The sequence below is a fragment of the Erithacus rubecula genome (assembly GCF_903797595.1).
Source record: "Erithacus rubecula genome assembly, chromosome: 2".
NCBI lineage: Eukaryota > Metazoa > Chordata > Aves > Passeriformes > Muscicapidae > Erithacus > Erithacus rubecula.
In genome coordinates, this window is record NC_136685.1 from 32,836,167 (window position 1) to 32,854,287 (window position 18,121).

The window sequence follows — 18,121 nt, forward strand, 5'->3', positions numbered from 1 at the left end:
CCAAAACATTTAAACATTTAATGTGCACATTTAAAACATACAATAAAACATTTTTACTGCACTAAGACATGATGGGGCCTACAGAATTGCCTAAACCCTGACAAGTGAAGGCTTTGAATACCTTAATTCTTAATGATACATATTAGGTACATGCACATTAGGTATTGTGCTTGAACTGGAGGCAATCTTTTGAATTAAATTTCCTGGTTGTCACCACTCACTGTATTTCACTCCTGCTGTGGAACAGTCTTTGAGTACTTGAAGTGAATTCTTTTTGGATAAAAAGCAATTAGAATATAAGTTCCAGGAGTTCATCTAATATGCCTGAGGTGTAAGCAGACATTTAGTTCATGGGATCAGACAACAGTTAGCTCAAAAGTACAAAAAAAAAACCCCAAACTAAAAAACAAAAAAAAACCCCAAACAAACAAAATAAAACAAACAAACAAGCAAAAAACACCAAACACAAAACCGTTACAAATATTCTGCTCCCTACCAAAGAAAACAAAACAAACAAAAAATAAAGCAATTTTTAATAGCTCCAAGCCTCTCATTAAAAAGTCCTTAACATTGTATTTTGTGGATGTCTGATCTACAGTTCTATGCCATTTCCTATTGAAAATACAGGCCATAAACCACAGCATTTACTACTTGCATACTGTTTGCAAATCTATACATGTGAGCACAACTTTAATTAAGATGTAAGAGATTGGTATGAAAACTATTCTAATATGACCACAGGCTACAGCAAGTGTTATGGTTTTCTCTCCAACAGAATAAAGAAAAATGTCACATTCTTTTTTATTACGTCCTTATTAGATTTCCACTGACACGTTAACATAAGCAAGAATAATATGATTAAATTATTCTGAGTTGTGCAGTCATAAGAATTGCACATGACTCAGAACAACTGTAAATTAAAAAAAACAGCCTGTAAGTCCAAGAGGAACTATAGCAACAGATTTTTGCTTTCTCCCTGAAGAAGTTGCTGATCAGTGGAGATTCTGACTCATGAAAGCCTTTTTTGTGCTATTTCTACTCTATTATCATTGATTAGGTCAAGTGCAGGCCCAGTATCTCTTCTTTATTGTCAGCCAAACTTTACAGTTTGCCCACGTCTCTTGTAATTCCATAGTTAGCAAACCTCTAGCAGACAAGTTTCTTCTCTGGTCACCAAGATTGCTGAGCCTGTAGAGCTCCAGCCTGTTTGAGGGTCTAGACCCCAAGGAAGGTGGTCAATTAGCCAGTAAATCCCATGAAGATTGTTTTACATCTCTGAAGTAGACAGCACATTCAGCAACCTTTCATTCCAATGGGAAAAGCATTTTAAGGAACTCAAAGGTAAAAGTACACAAGCATCCCTCTTTCCTCTACGGTATAGCCACCAGGCTCCTTTTGATCTGGTTTCATTAAATTCTCACACCTTGCAAGATTTTGAAGCTGTTCCTGCTTTGAGCAAAAAGTTAGACTAGATAAGCTCCAGGGGTCTCTTTCAACCTAAATTATTCCATGACGCTGAGTCTCAGTTTCTAGGCTACTATTAATGCATCCAGAAAACACTGAGAATCCAAGCAAAACCTAAAGCTGTAAAACAGCTTTGAGAGAGGCACCTGGCATGGGAACAGCTGTGAGCTGAAAATAGACAGGAAAAACAGAACAAAAGATTCCAGATATCAGAGAGAGAATTCTAGCAAGACCGATTATCCCCTTTTTCAAGTGAGTGAAATCAGTTATGACAGCAAGACAGACCACATTTTGAACTCTTAACTACATCAACCTATCTGTAGGCTGCTAGCCAGGAGAGTTTCAAGTTGCCATTGCTAGCTTTTGTATTGCTTTATTTAGTAACAGAGGTAGTAGCTGCTTTAATAATTCACTCAACTGGAGCAGAAGACAGCTTGACACAGTTTGTGTAGAGGCTTTTAAAACCTTTCCTTTATGTCTCCTCTGCAGCACACTTGGGCTGTGGTTTGCAGTTTAATTCCCAAGCACCAAAACCTAAATGAGCTAAGGAGAGTAAAAAAAAAACAGGGTACAGAAAATAAAAAAATAAAATCATCATAGCTTAGTTTCTCTGTACACCCAGCCAGGTTCTCAATCTGTGGAAATAAGTTATTTGATGATAATGGCATTGTTCACTTAGTAGTTATTAGAAGAATTCCTTCAAATTACTATGAACAGTTTTCCTTCAGAAACAGACCCAGATGGCCTCCTCTCAGGCCAGAAAGAGCAGGATTGGATGAGAACTAGAGGGCTCTGATAGACCTTCTCCTCACAACAGCTACCTACACAGACAGAATTAACATTTACCTAAGTATTTTCCCAGCTTCTCAAGGAGCTGCCCTAATAACTCTATATTTCATTTACAGAAGTACTGATTTCAAAATCACACACACTCAAATAAAATTCACACTTTCAAAATTCCACAAATAGCAGCAGGGGAACCAGAAACACAGTAACTTCTCTTTTCATACAGTGTTCCAAAACTTGCACAATATTGCTAAGAGACTCCTATTCAACAAAATTTACAAGTTTGACGTAGAGGTCATGCACATAGGGTATGTGTATGCAAACACTTCTTCCTGCTGCTGTTTTTGTAAGAAAAATATAAATGCTTAGCCAAGTAAATAAAATCTGACTGCAGCAGGCAGCAATAATAGTAATCACATATCAGACAAACTGCTCTTGTTCCTTGAGTGCACACAAGGTAAGTCTCTAGATCACAGTCCCCTGTTCTTATGATAGCCTTTAATCTCCTTCATTTCTGCTAGCAGAACAACATGACAGGATACAAACAATCAGAAGATTACTGGAAAATTTCAGAGATTATATGAGATTCTGGGTGAGCTAGTCAAGGGTCATGCAAAACTGGATTGCTTTTCACAAATTAGGAAGACCTGACTGGGGATACAATAATCAATGCTAGCCTTAGGATCTTGAACTGTTCTAGTCCACAGTCATTACACCTAAGTGAACAGAAGGCAAGCAGGAAATTACAGATGAGACTTAAGGGTAAATCATTCCTGATCAACCTGATTGCCTTCTACAGTAAAATGACTGCACTTACGGACAAGGGAAGACAGAATGTGTTATTTACATCACTTTAAACAAGGCTTTGACAACTGGATCAAAAAAAAAAAAAAAAATCCATGCACTCAAGTTGGGATATTACAGTGTAGATGGGTAGATGGGTGGACAGCCAGACAGGTAAAAGGCTGCTGTTGGATGATGTAGCTCAGAAGGAATCCATGGGTTCTACTGCACCTCCCAGTAACAGTGCTGCAGGAGTCTGCAATGGGACCTCCTCTGTTTAACATCTTTATCAGTGACCTGGAGAGGGCAGCGGAGCACAGAATCACCAGGTGTGCAGGTGACACCAAACAGGAGCAACTGGATATACATAACCAGGAGCAGGGCTGGCATCCAAAGGGACTTAGTCTGGAGGAATGGCCTGACAGGAACATTATGAAATTCAACAACAAATGCAAAATTATGCAATTCAGAAAGCAAACAATACAGGCTGCAATGTTTCAGGCTGGCAACAGACTGACTGGCTGGGAAGAAGTAGGTCTATCAAAAAGGACATGGTGGACAGTAAACTGAGCAGGACCCACTGGTGTGTACAGTCAAAGGCAGCCAATAGTATCCTGGGCTGTTTCAGCAACAGTGTGGTATGACATGGGCTGAGGGAAATGATCATCCTGCTTACCTGGCACTCAGACTGCAGAGTCCAACTCTGAGCCCTAATATTGGAAAGGCATCAATAAACTGGAGCAAGTTCAGTAAAGGACCACCAAGCTGATTAGGGCTGAAACACATCCCCCATTAGGGAACTAGGCTTTTTTAGCCTGGAAAAGAGAGTGTTTTGGGAGAAACCTAACAGCAGCCTTCCAGCACCTCTGCTGAGGCTATCTTCTAGACAGATCCAGGCTCTCTACAGCAGTACACAGCAGAAGGACAAGAGACAACAAACATAAGACAAAAGAGAAGCTCAGACTAAATATAATGAAAAAATAAATTCCTCTTGACTACAAACACATACATAGGTAGCCCAGAGAAGATGTACAGTTTCCATCTCAGATATTTTCAAGACCTGAACAGGATACAGCCCTGAGCAACCTGCTGTCTCCATATCTGACCCTGCCTTGAGTAGGAGGCTGGACTTCTGAGATCCCTTTTGACAGGATAGTTTTATAATAACATTTTTCTCACATTCCCTGTGATATTACAACCTTCTTTCACTAAGCAGCATTCAGACAACAATTTTCACAGAAAAAAAAAAAAAAGGATCACTTCAAGAAGAACTGCAGCTTTTAGCAATAGAAAATAACTAATTCATGAATCTGGGAAAAAGCATTGGAAAGTGCCACTGAGACAAGCCAATTGCAGTGCAATAAACATACACAAAAAAAAAATCCCCGAAATTAAACATGCTTTGACAAAACATACTATATAGATAAAATGTCAGAGCACTGACTAAATTGCATAAGTTAAAGCATGGAAAATGTTCATTAAAATGCTCTTTCCAAAGTTCTTAGCACTGAAAACTATTGGAGGAGGAGTACTTTTGTTTTGAAGGTATTCTTTTAAAACCAAGAAGTGCTGCTGTGATTACTTCAAAAACTGCAGACCCATATGCCACATCTAAGAAAACCTCCCAATGGTTAATTAGCATTTTCCTTTAACTATTAATTTCAAGGCAGAGTAAAACAGCAGCAAACACAATCTAGAGATGCTGAGGCTCTCTTTATGCTGACTCAAAAGAAGTTTCCAGACTAAACAGGTTCTGCTCCTGCAAACATTTATTTTGTTTTGGAAACATAAATCCATTAGCCTATAACAACATATAATGTGAAGAAAGGACAGGACAGGTAGGAAGAATTCCTATTCATAACACTTTCAACCCAAGCAGCATTTCTCACAGTGCTAGTACAACATCCACAGCACCAAAATGAGATTAATGAGGATTTTACTATTATTATTATTAATTAGATTTGCTAAGGATAACATATTCAGGGAATGCAGAGTAGACTCACCAAAACACATCCAGCTTTGAATCCCTAGAGCTGCATATCCAATACTGCCCTATTGCTCTGTTGTCCACATGGCAGCTTCCCCTATGTAAAGTAATGAAGTGTAACTAACAGGTCAGTACAAGATAAATGGAGCTTTTATGCATGTGCCACATTTCCTTATGGTAGCTGAAAGATTATTTCTTTGTATTTAAGTAAATAGATGCATGTAAGTATTTTCAGGGACAAAAAAAAATGCTTACCATGTATACTTAGAGTTGCACTGCTGGCAATTTGGAGCATGGCCAGACAAGCATTACCTTTCTGTAGCTACTTATATAATTATTTCCAGAATTAGATTCACAGATATTAATTCACTAGGCTTTCTGGTCACTGCTGAAATCCATAACAGAAAAAAAGTCATCTACTTTGAATTAAGAAATTATTACAAAATAGGAGAGGATTAGGATACCATTCTATATTTTGGTGTGCAAATAGATTCATTTTGCTAACTGTTAAACCTTCATTGGGTTATCTTTCAAAGAAAATCTTATTTTCCTGGGTATTTACACTACGGAAGTGTGATTTCCAAGAATATCATAAGAATTCACACCTAAAGGAAATGTATGCAACTCCTTCGATTTAGAGGACAGATACAAGTATTTGTTTTAGCACATTTTAGGAAAGAATAAAAAAAAATTTAAAATATATCTTTGACAGTAATAGTTCCAAGATACAAAGTGGTTTTATTCAGCCTTTATACACAATTTCTGTGCCAGAAAATTTCTCTAGGGAATTGAAATCAAATAACTTTGGGAAAACAGTGGGTATCAGATTTGTATTACCTCCATCTATTCAATAGCTAGCAAAATCATCAGACAGCTAAATATACCCTTGGAAAGTCAGCCTTCATTCACATCATAACATGCATTTAAGTCCTGGAGACATGAGCTCTAGCTTGCTAAAGAAGTGAAGTTTCACTGAGTTAAAAACTATGGAAGAGTGCCTAGCTGGAGGTTAAAATACCTTTTCTTGCAGAAAGTATTGACCTGAGTTTCCCCAGGCATTGAGGTGATAAATACTGAACACTTTCTCACCTCTTCTCCCCATTCAGCTGGAATGGAGGCAACCCTCCCAATGCTGCCCAGGACCAGGAGGCTTAGAGGAGGCAGCCAAGGGTCAGCTACCACTTCATCTAATTGGAACTAATCTGCATGTGGCACAGCATGGCCTGCAGCCAGGAGCAGGTTTAACTACACAGATGGATGAGTTCTTCCTGACTATTCACATCTTCATTTCCCCCCCTCCAGCATTCAGGACATGATTTGTAGTCTTGTCTAATGGATTTTCATGGATCTAGGAAACTATGTTCAGGAGACTGCATATCCATTAATACCCTCTCTACTTTTAATTGCAACACAGCAGAAGGCAAAAGGACATGGATAAAATATGTCAGAACTATCAGATTCAACTTGGTCTACTTAGATATGACTTGTTACAGCACAAACCAGAAGATGATTCCCCCTACCAAGGAAAGAAATTGTACATAGAAACTAGATTATAACAGTATAAAGACAATGATGCAAACATTACCTAAAAAGACTAATTATACAAGACCAAGTACTTCACACTAGCTTTCATTCCACACACTCCACAAATGCTGTTTGCCTATTCAGATGAGAAAACTAAATGACTAAGATTTAATATTCTTAGTGCATGACCTAGTTTCCAGTCCAGTGCCCAATCTACTACAATATTTTGTCTCTCTTGATGAAGCAGAGCTCACTAATTAAGGGGGGGAAATATGTGTGCTCATACGCATTACATAGTTCTGAAGTAAGACAAAGAAAGCTTTTAAAGATTTGTCAAGTGTATCTCAAAGCAAACCAGAAAGAGTGTCTGTCAGCCACACCCCCTGTTTAAACCGCTGGTGGTACATTATGAAAACTAGATGTTTTCCTATATTCATCTAATCTTCTTACCTGTGTTTTATTCACTGTTCCTTACTGAAGAATAGTTAGAGGACTTCGTAACTATAAAATCAAAAGAAAGTTACTTCTTGCCATAAATGATACAAAGTTTAGGAAATAATGTTGGTTTCAAGGATGAGTGTCTTTATCCTACAGAAATATTTCCTTTCCCAGTAATTACACCTCAAAAGAAAGCACCCACTTTTTATTTCCTACTTGGAGTTTATCCCGGTACTCCAAGAAGCACAAGAGCTCAGTACCACAAACAGCCTGGCAGGAGCTCAGAGGCTCCAGTTTCACACAGACTCCTGACCTGGAACAATTTTGCTCTTATGGCAAACACAACAGCAGTGGCTACAAGACAGAGCCACACTGGTTATCTTTCCCCTGGTACGATGCAAAGTGAGATGCTCTACTTTTTCTCAGCTTAAGGTTTTCCTTTCAAGCAGCTGCTGAGGAAGAGTGCTGCAAGCCCTCTTGGTACTGCAGCACACACTAAGACAGCTTTTCTGATGCCTCTTTACACACACTCACCTAGACTCATTTACATATCCCCACCTATAATAGATGCATTTAGTTCTACCATTGTGTTGTACTAAATGTGAGAATCTGCATGCTCTATTGGAATTAAAAACCTCAGAAAAAACTCAGAATTAGCAAGCTATTTTTTTACCTGACCCTCAACTGACCTAAAAAAACAAAAAAAAAATAGGCAAAAGCCAAATCCTCTATTACATGAAGAAGAGCAATGCTTTATCCAGACTTCATTTACAGAAAGCAATGCAGTTGGTAAACCTCAACCCCAGAGAGCCTGTCATGAACTCTTGTATTAACAAAGAGCAACAAGATCAAAACAGACAAACCACACTGATTTTATGCTCTCCCAAGACTATGGTAAGTCATAAATTTGCATCACTGAATTTCAAAACACCCCTGAGACAGAGGCAACTTGAAACATACAGAGATGAGGTCTTGGAATTGAAAACACAATTGTCCCACATGAGCTCCACACAAAAGCAAGGGAAGAATTTCAGAGAAACCTTTGGAATTAGCATGTCAAGCAGCCACCTAAAACATATGATCTGAAGACGACTGGACAGAGATATGAAAAAACTGCTGCAAGATCTCATTCCTGCAGAAGGCCCAAGACCTTGAATCCCAATCCCCTGGAAGAAGGCTCTTCATTCTTCCCCAGCCTTTTCTCCTAGGACATGACTTTTAAAACTGACTTATACCTGGACAAAACCAAACCTAAGGACCTCAGGGAATTACTCCAATAACTGCTACACCACAAAATCTAAACTTGGAAATTAATTTTCACAATTTTTCCATTTTCCTGTAAATAGCAGCAGATAAATTCACCTTTCAATAGTAGAGATTCAAGTAAAATCAAACCAGCATTAAATGCTTTGGCAAACTCAGTTATTCATTTTACTTGGATGATATTATGTTCTTCGTTTCTGACTTTTATCTGTAACTATTGAAATCTTTTTTACTATTTAAGTAAAGAGGCTTTACTGTCTCTTTCGTAAATACATCCCACACACATAAATCTGCTTTGCAAAGTCAGGTATCTGGAGGATGAAATCCAGTAAGTCAGCTAGACACTAGTACCATAAATGTTGTAGCATGCTCCATAATCACCACTAAGCACTCCCTTCCAGGACAGATTTAAGATAAAGATCTTTTTTTTTTTTTAAGCCAGAATTATTTTTGCCTTTGTGGAAAAAGGAATTACGCATTTCAAAATAATTCTTGTTCTTCTCATGCAGAGCAGTACTATCTAAACTCCATGCCAAAAGAAAACTTAAAAGGATATCGTTCAAAAGGGACAAGAGGAAGAAAACTAAACTGTGATGTCTAATCTGAACTGGACACCAAAATGATTTCATACCTCATAGCACCTACTCCATTCCAAAGTTAAACACAATTCATTAATAAGATAGATTAATCTAAAATACTAACAGAAGACTCAAGACTGCATCTATTTAAGCAAAGTTACATTGAACCAAAGGCGTTTTCAATTTTTCAGACCACATCTAATAATAAGAGGGATAAGAAGAACAGTGATATATTAGAACAATTTTAATATTAGACTGGTTTTTGAGGAGAAAAAAAAAATTCTAAGCCAGAAGTGAGTAATAGCTGATACTCAAACAATAAAGTAAGTAAATAATAAGGTAAGTAAAAACCTAAGCATAAACATGGAATGATAAAATTCATGGTTGCTCTATGCCTCATTTATATCTTAGGATTGACAAATTTGCTTTCTGAGCTCCCACACCAGACAACCTTGACATATTTCCACACCTTTGGCTGAAAGTCAGAAGTTTTCAGATCATAAGACCTTTCTTTTCTTCATTTCTGTGTTATGTGTTCTTTATGTATATAAAACTGCATACTCCACACTTCCTCTGCTTCCTCTATATTATAAACAAATTCAGATTCTGCTCAGAGTATTGTGTTTCACAGAGGAATAGTCACTAACAGTATTCAAAGTAAATTACAAACACAGATTTCAACAGAAAGTACACAGTGCCTTGCAAAAAGTGCCTCCAGGGTGCCCCGTGACCTTCTTCTTCCAAGGCAGGATTTTTGCTTCCGGAATTATGCAACAAATTACATTAGCAAAGCTTAAGACCAAAACATGTTTCCTTATGCATGCAATGTGGGGGTTGTTTTTTTATTAACTCCTAAAATAAACTATACCAAGGAATATGCATAAGCAATTTTCAGACAAAATGAGAGACTTTTTAATAGAAACAAATTTAGCCTTCTCATAGCTTTGTTTTTTCACTGAAAACACCCAAAGATTTGGACTATTAAAGTCTTCTTAATTAAGCATAAAATGAGATACTATAATATTCATCACTTTAAGCAAATTAATCAGATTAGCCAAAACCACTTATCTTGCAAACTATGAATATTTCAGCATTTCTTTCTTTTTACGCTAGCTACTAGGAAACAAGCTTTAGAAATCTGTGGAGGTTAAAGGAGCTCAAACTCTCCAAATGACAATGGGTTGGTTTTTTAGGTATTTTTAAGGATTAATGCACAGTCAATTTCAAGGCAGTCTTGCAGCAGTTTCCCCTCTTGAACCCTTCTACCATTCATTTACTCTCAGCTTACACTACTAAAAACTGGTATTAGGATCAAGGTCTTTCCCTAATACCTCCTATACAAATTTATCATCCTCATAAAAGCCATGAGCTTATTTGTGGGTATGATCTAACCCTTAGGTTTCCTGTGGCTGGGAGATCCTGGCAGTTCCAGCTCTTGGAGCTATCTGTAATGTGTGTGACACTGACAGTCCATTGAGGAAACCTTAAAATTCCTACTAGCATGCTGCACGTCACTAAATCAAGAAAATTAGTCATAATGACAACCCAACACATAATTACACAGTAATTTTCTTATTTCTCTGGAAGCATATAATTTCATTCTAGAAAAAAAGAAGAAAAATTTCTGAAATGCAAATCCATGGAGATTCAGTGTCAATATGCCTGACAGCAATCATTTACTCTTCAATTAAAGGTATAAATTTGCTACTGAGGGGAGAAAGGGTAAGGTAAAGAAAAGAGGGACTGACATAGCAGCTCAATCTATGCAGGCTGCATAGGGTAAACAGTAATTAAAATTATTCCATTTATTTTGACCATTTTTTCACTTATTGATGGCCTCCCCTATCTTCCTTGACTTCATCCATGACTCTGATTTTTTTTTTTATGATGACCAGACATACAACACAACCCACAGAGAGCTTGCACAGTTGCAATTTCAGAACCACAAGTCACTTCACAGGTTTTGTGACTAGGACATCAACAATAAATAACACTTCTCAATGTATCAGCTGGGTAAGGTAGATTTCTCATGACTGCAAGCCCTTCTAGAAAGCAATGCTGTCGACTGTGTATAATACTTTTCTCCCTGAATGGTATGGCAGAACCCTCTAGTGTCAAGACAAATTCATCCTCTTCCTCTGAATAGGAACCATCAGCATCTTCATTTAAATATCTGAACTCCTACATCAGGTAAAACACTTGGAATCACCAAAGCCTTTCCCCAGTCTCCTGCAGTTTCATGCATGGCCTTGCTACTTCTCCTTGTCCATGGGGAAGTTTGTTCCAAGTCCCACCTATCCTAGGTTGTGGGTACGTGGTTGCTGAGTCATATTTGTCTGTAGTTTCCTATACAAAATTTTGGCTACAAACTGGCAATCCCACCCACATTCTATTGCCTTTTGCCTATACCAGATTTAGCTCTTTGGTGTTATGTAAAACCAGATAATACAGAGAATTTCTGCAAAACTATTTCCAGTCATGGGGGAGGCCTGGTCTGGGCAAAAAGTAGAGAAAGCATCTCCATGAATGACAAAGAACATTCAAACAAAGTTTAACTAATGGCCTACTACCAACAAACTTTATTATTGTCTAACCAATCTCATTAGACAGGCACACAAACCAACAGTGTTATTTCTGTTCTTTTCTGTCCTTTCCCTGCTAGTCTTTCAGCCATGATGGGCCAAAAAACACACAGCAGCCTCCATACATCTGAAGCACAAATGACACCTTACAAGAGCTCTCCAGATTTGCAGGGAGGACAAAATACTTGCTACTGTGACTGAAATCCCAGGATCACATCCTGCTTAAATGATGCTTTTGAAGCTTCTTCAAAACAGCTGTTCCACTAAAAATTCTCAACTATAAACTGGAAAAACTTAGCGAAGGACCTAATTGAAGGGTATTAGTGCTCTCTTTCAGACTTCCAGAGCCTGAAGCAAGGAGACCTTTGGCATAAAACTCTGCATCAATCCCTGCAGGCGTGGGCAGCAGCAGCCAGAAGCAAGTCATGAATGAAATACACAACCCACCCGAGCAAGGAAGGACAGCATGACAAAGCAAAGATAGCACATTTTAACCTCTGGTCATTGGTTAATAAGAAACATTGCTGTCACACACAGTTCTCTTCCTCCTCCCCTCCACAAGGCAAGCAGGCCTGGGGGAGAGAGCCTTGTGCCTTCTACAGATGCAATTTGTATTTTTTTCAGCAACAGCTCGATACAAGAAACTGGTTCAGCAGAATTGGATGTATAAAGTGCAGAATGAAAAGTTAAGAACTTCTGTACTTCAAGGTACTCTCTGCAGTTTATTCTACTTAGACAGAAATAGAATTTGTCAGTAAACTCTACTTCTATTTATTGTAAGCATCCATACATAAGATTAAAAAAACAACACTCAAGTACTCTGGCCAGCATCTCCATAAAACCTACTGTTGAAAGCCACATTTAACCCAATTTAAATACAGAGATCCTGCTTACAAGGTGCTCCGTGCCAGGATTAATGTTTCTATTCAAACAGCATTTATAACCAATGGCCATAGGATTCCTCAATCAAAAGTAAAAAGGTCAATTTTTATTCAACTACTGAAGTTCATAAGAAAATGACACAACTGAAAAGCACTTTTAATGCCCGAAGCAGCTTTGCAGAAAAACAGCTCCAGGTTTCAGCTTCCTGTGACAACTTACACCACTATTCAGCTGCTATTACTGCTATTTAGCTTACTACTTAACTTCTTCTCCTTCATTTTATTTGCTTTTAATTCAAGTCACAGAACTTTGTTCCCAACTTGCTGTCTCAGCACTCTGTTTCATAACTGCAAGCAAAGAACTGGAGGCCAGCAGGAAGAAAAGAATGTAACACCAACCACAGCAACTTACCTACTAGGTCAAGAGCAAAGTATTGGAGGCAATGAACACTTTGTGCTTTTTCCAGTACTCTTTCCTTATTAATAGTATGCAGGACATAATAAGAGAGGAGGAAAAAAAGCAGAGAATTGATTTTTAAAGCCCCACCACACATACGAATATAAAAGCAGTCATACAAAATCTATTCTTCATTACTCCCTCACACCTCAACAAGGTAAACACAAGATGGAAGAATACGCTGCCAGTGTGACAGACTCCTCACTCAGCCCTGTGGTACCCACCAGTGAGACACTGTCAAGTTCACACCATTACCCAAATTCTAAGCAAACAAGGTGGCTGCAGTTCTGCCAGTCTGCAACTTACGATCCTGATTGTTAAAGAGTAAACAATTCTTGTACGAGCCAACCTCACACTTGAAGAGCCTCCTGGTTTAGGTTGCCATCCCAGAGAACAGCAACTAGTGCCAAAGATCCCCGTAAGAGATGAAAAATGCAATGCTTGTCAAGCACATGGGCAAAATTGATAGAAGTTCACTCTAAAATGCTTCAAAGACCAGATTTATCCACTTTCTGTGCTAGCACAACCACTATACCATGTACTCTCATCAAAGACCTGGAAAATTATGTGGTTAACCCTACCAAGATCAGAATTGCTCTACTATGTGATCTGGCAGGGATAAGAACCATGAACCATTACTGCTAAAAGCTTCAAAGTTTTAAAGGCAAAAAGTTAAAGGAAGTAGAAGACTGAGGTTTGGGCTTTCTAAGACTTGTTGCAGGGTTGCCTACTTTTTTATATGTCACTCAAAATCACAGGTTTATACTTTCTCAAAATCTAATTTGCTTTTAGAGAGGCAACTAGTTGTGTGCAGATAGAATTTATTCTATCCGTATTTCACAAGCATTCTCATCCCACTATCTGAAATGTAGAGCAAAATGGGAAGCCCATGAGTCTCTCTAAGAAGTTTAGAACTGATTTGTAGTAAAACAGTACACCTAGCATGTGTAAACTGATAGGCTAAACATAAGTTCATATCTTAATGACCCTCTAATCACCTGCTCATTTCCTCAGCCTGGAATTGATTATTCACCAGAGGCACTTTCACTATCCTGAGGGCATCAGTTCAGCCAGTGTTAGAAATAAGACACTGGGATGAATGGACCTTTGCTCTGTTCCTGTATGGTCCTTTTATAGTAAATCCCATAGTAAGTCAAAGCACTGACAGTCAACTCCAGCCTACCAATGTCACTTAGTGAGAATCTGCTAAGGTTCAAGGGCATCACATTTGGGAGATGTAAGGGTAAAACACCAATGGAATTCCAAGTGGGATGGACACTGAGTGCTCACAGATGTTCAGAAGCCCTATCAGACAGCCTGCTCTGAAATTCTACAGGGCTTTAGTGCAACTTGAATAAACAGAAAGGGAAAAAAGGGGCCAACAATTTACAAGCACATTACACTCAGCAATGACAACAGCAGTCACTCAGTAGAGGACTTAAAACTAGGCATCTGGGGAGGAGAAAGAGCCCTCTAGCAATTAGATTTAATAGAGTCACTTATTTACTGCTCACAGAACTGCTCTGCAAGAATACAAAAGCAGCCTGGCACAAAAGCATTTCTCCAACGGCAAAGTTTCTCAATCAGGGAAGAGTTTACACTTGGCAACTAATATAAACTATTGGGAAAGTTTTGTATCGAAATGCATGTTCCTCTATCTTCACACCAAGATTCTGAAAATAAGCAGCTTACAGCAAAACATGATTTGCTTAAATATTAAAAGGCTAAAAATTCAAGATGAAACTGTAAACGGCTTGCATGCTTTGAAATTGTAAACTTGTCCACTGAATAAAGCGTAAATGAGATTTACAGTAGGGAAAGAGAAAATTACTTCCACACTTCTGTAGCTCATCAGCTTAAAGAGCCTACAACTCCCAGCCAAATCTATTTCAGTGAAAAGAAGTGAAACTGTGTTTGTTTTCCTTGTAATTGCTATTTACAATGTATTTGGTTGCCTGAGGGAAAAAGACAGACAATTACCATAAAGGTTCTAAATACACTTTTAAACGCTAACAGCCTCAAATTTCAGAACAATTAACTGAATTACAGTAACTGTCCATAGCCTTGGAAACACATCCTCAAGTAATTAAATTCAATCTGTTACAATCCACTGTTTGTCATGATTTTTGATGTGTCATTGCTGCTGAGATGGCACAAACCACTCATGCTTTAGTAGGGGTGGGGAGGGAAGGGTGGGGGAGCAAAACACAAAACCACCAAACATTTTTAACTTAACTTTTCCCTACTGAAGGTTAGACATGTTTGTGAATTACTAACATAGTCAAACATAAATGTTTTACCTGCTTGTCAGGGTATCTGTCTTAAGAGACCCTGAAAATGTCATTTGCCCTGTTTTTCTACAAGTCACTGGTAGATACCACTATTTAGTACTTACAGTCTACTTTTGCCACATACATGCAAATAGGCCTTTAAAACTGGCACCATATCCAAAAAAAGTGCTGATCCTGAGAAATTGCAACTCCTCGGCAGGGTCAAGATAGCAGAAGGTTCTGGCACCTTGCAGGACTGCAAGAAACCCCTGTACTTTAGAATCATTAAAGGAGATACCTTATCTACTTTAAATTGTTAAACAACCTAATGCTTGTTTAACAGCCTTGACAATAGAAAGTGAACTGGGAGTAGCAGCTTGCACAGATGCAGGCAGGTCACAAACTATCAAACTGGAAACCATGTGGGCAGTCCTCAACATATCTGAATTTAGTGCACCTATGCAGAATCAAATATGTATGTATTAGGGTGTAGGTGTACATACACATGTTAGGGTGTAGCACATCCACACCCACAAAAACATTACCTGCCTCAGTCAGAAAACAGGAGTACCTGGATCAGAGTTTTCCCACAGGCACAAAGGCCAGATTTTTCAGCTGAGCATTTCTAACATCAAATTCTGTTCACTGGGTGGATGTGGCTGGTAATGAACAACTATCTTTTCCTGCTTCTCTGCTTTACAGTACACATGTGCTACACCACACCTGAGAGAGTATGAAAGAATAAAGCCTAACCCAGAAAGAGCATGGTGCTAACCCACCAAGGCTGTCAGTTTGATGTTCACACAGGCCATTTGCTTAAGAGCTGGACTTGATACTCCTTGTGGGTCACTTCCAACTCTGAATATTCTGTAACTCTTGTCTCCTGTAATTTAAAATCAAGCAAAACCCTTCCTCTTTAGCACCCCATCTGTGACAAGCCATCATTACTGTACAGTGTTCAGAGGCAAGAGGTATGGTGTAGGAAGGGAAAACCATTGCAATGAGCCTGCCTCTGACTGTCCTTTAGTCAGTGCATTTTAGAACAGGTCCCTTTTTATTTCTTTAAACAAGGTGAGTTTTCTGTTGCCTTGGTCTTCCTGGTTATGCTGAATCACACTTTTTCCATGAATATTACAGCTCCTAAATGCAAACCCAAGCAAAACAGCCTCTCCTTGGTTTCTTCTTGGGAGTTTTACATTTTGGTAAATTTCCCTTTAACCTGACCTCAGGAGACCTTCTCAGGCCTACACACAGGCTTAAGACAGCCTTTAAGGAAACTCTGTAGTCAAGCACCAAGACTAATAAAAGCACTATTCATCTAACTAATACATGCAGCTTTTAGTGATGAGTAAACCTGTCCAGTAAAACTAGAGACACAGTTTTTGTCAATTTATCCAACTCGGCAATAAGCAAAATGACTGCATATACATTCCAATGCAGATGAACAAGTCTGAGCATCATTCCAGTTAATGTGCAAGGTGAAATTTGTAGGTCGGAGTCTGACTAAAGCTTGATGTGCTTGGTGTGGTTTATTATCTACCTGTACCCATTTTCATTTTGGCAGCAAATTCAGGGCTTGTCATGTCAATTTCACTATTTTACTGGTTGAACTTTGCATCTTTACCGAGGCAGTTGTGCAAACACTTCTCTACTCAGCTTTATGTTTCCCAGATTAGTTTCAAACGTTTAGAAAGATTGATCGAGCTGAATTACCATTCTTAAGCAAATTGGAAATGCGTCAAAAAGGTTTTGCTGTGCTATGGCATCTCTTAGAAAAGCTGACTGCATTCATCGATGCAGAGCGGGGAGGAAACTGCAGTTGCATTTCAGAGATCCAAGAGGAATAGTGGTGATAAACAAATTTTCCATTCCACCTAGCCAGGGGAGAACACGCAGGACAGCGCCAACAGCCAGTTCAGCCCGCAGGAAGCGAGGTGGGGCATCCGTGGAAAAGAGGACTGGAGAAGAAGGAGGGCACCGGGAAAGCAGAAGCACGGCAGCAGGAACTCGCATCGCAGCGGCGTAACTTTGAGCAGCAGCAGCATCCTCCTCCCCGCGCTGCCGCCGCGGCTCCTCTCCCTGGGCAGTACCGGGCAGGGCGCCGGCCGCCCCAAGGAAGAGGAAGCGGCGCCGGGCCCGCAGGAAGTGCGGCTGCCCCGCGCCCGCCGCCCCCGGCCCGGCGGCCGCTGGGCCGTGACAGGTGGCGGCGGCCGGAGCTCGGCGGGCAGCGCCCGGCAGCACCGTCCGCCAGCCGCCCTCCTCGCCCCGCGGCGCACCTGCCCTGCCGCCCCTACCTTGTTGAGGTGGGGGTCGCGGAGCACCTCGTAGCCCCTCTTCATGGTGAGCTGCAGGGGCCGGGCGGCGTCCCGCCTCTTCTCGTCTCCCTTGCCCTGCATGGTGCGGCGCGGCGGGGCTGACTGCCGTCAGGTCGCTGCGGGAGCCAGGAGAAGTGGCGGTTGCTCCTCCTGCCGAGGTGACCGCCCGGCGGGGTGGGATGATCCTACCGGGAGAGAGGGAGGGGGCAGAGCCGCGGCGAGGCTCCGCCGCCGCGGGAGGGGGTCACCGGGGCGCCGCTGAGTCACCGGCGGCTCCGCCGCGGCCGGGCGGCCGCCCAGGTGCGAGGGGCGGCGGGGGTGCGGAGCCCTGCCCTGCGGCGCGGCGGAGAGGCGGTCCGCAGGAGCGGGCCGGTCGGGGATCTCCTGCAGCGGGGACCGTGCCTCGTCACGCTGCGTTTGGCACCGGGGCTGGCGAGCGCCGCGGCCGGAGCCCCTCGGCCGAGAGCCCGCGGCCCGGCTGAGCCCCTGGCACGGCCGCACGCAGAGCCGGGCCTCCGCTCGATCACGTTCGAGTTTCACTTTCCTTCTGCGATTTAAATGGCCATGAAATCCAATCTTTCCCGAAGGGGACGGACCGCATAGCTTCGTACAGTCAGGAGCACATGTTTGATGTAATTAGCTGTGGGTTGGCTTCAGCTGTGGTGGTGGGGGTTACGCCTGGTCAGGATGCAGAGCACTGGTGCAGAGCAGGTATTTAGCTGGTTTGTACCACTAGCCATGACATTTGCTTGCAGTATCTTCTGAAATTTTTTGCATACAACCCTTTGTGTAC

At 40.7% G+C, this 18,121-nt stretch overlaps 1 protein-coding gene across 2 annotated transcripts in view; it reads right to left on the minus strand.

The window, feature by feature from the left end:
* Positions 1–17,852, minus strand: part of ME1 (malic enzyme 1) — a 150,559-nt gene extending 132,707 nt beyond the window's left edge. Inside the window, exon 1 of one of the 2 annotated variants that reach the window (XM_079327104.1) lies at positions 17,308–17,852. In XM_079327104.1, the coding sequence (XP_079183230.1) occupies positions 17,308–17,409 (102 nt within the window). In that variant the 5' untranslated portion in view covers positions 17,410–17,852. Of the gene's footprint in view, positions 1–16,991; positions 17,263–17,307 lie in introns of those variants that run through there. The other variant, XM_079327105.1, reaches the window with a different exon arrangement.
* Positions 17,853–18,121: the final 269 nt, after the last annotated feature.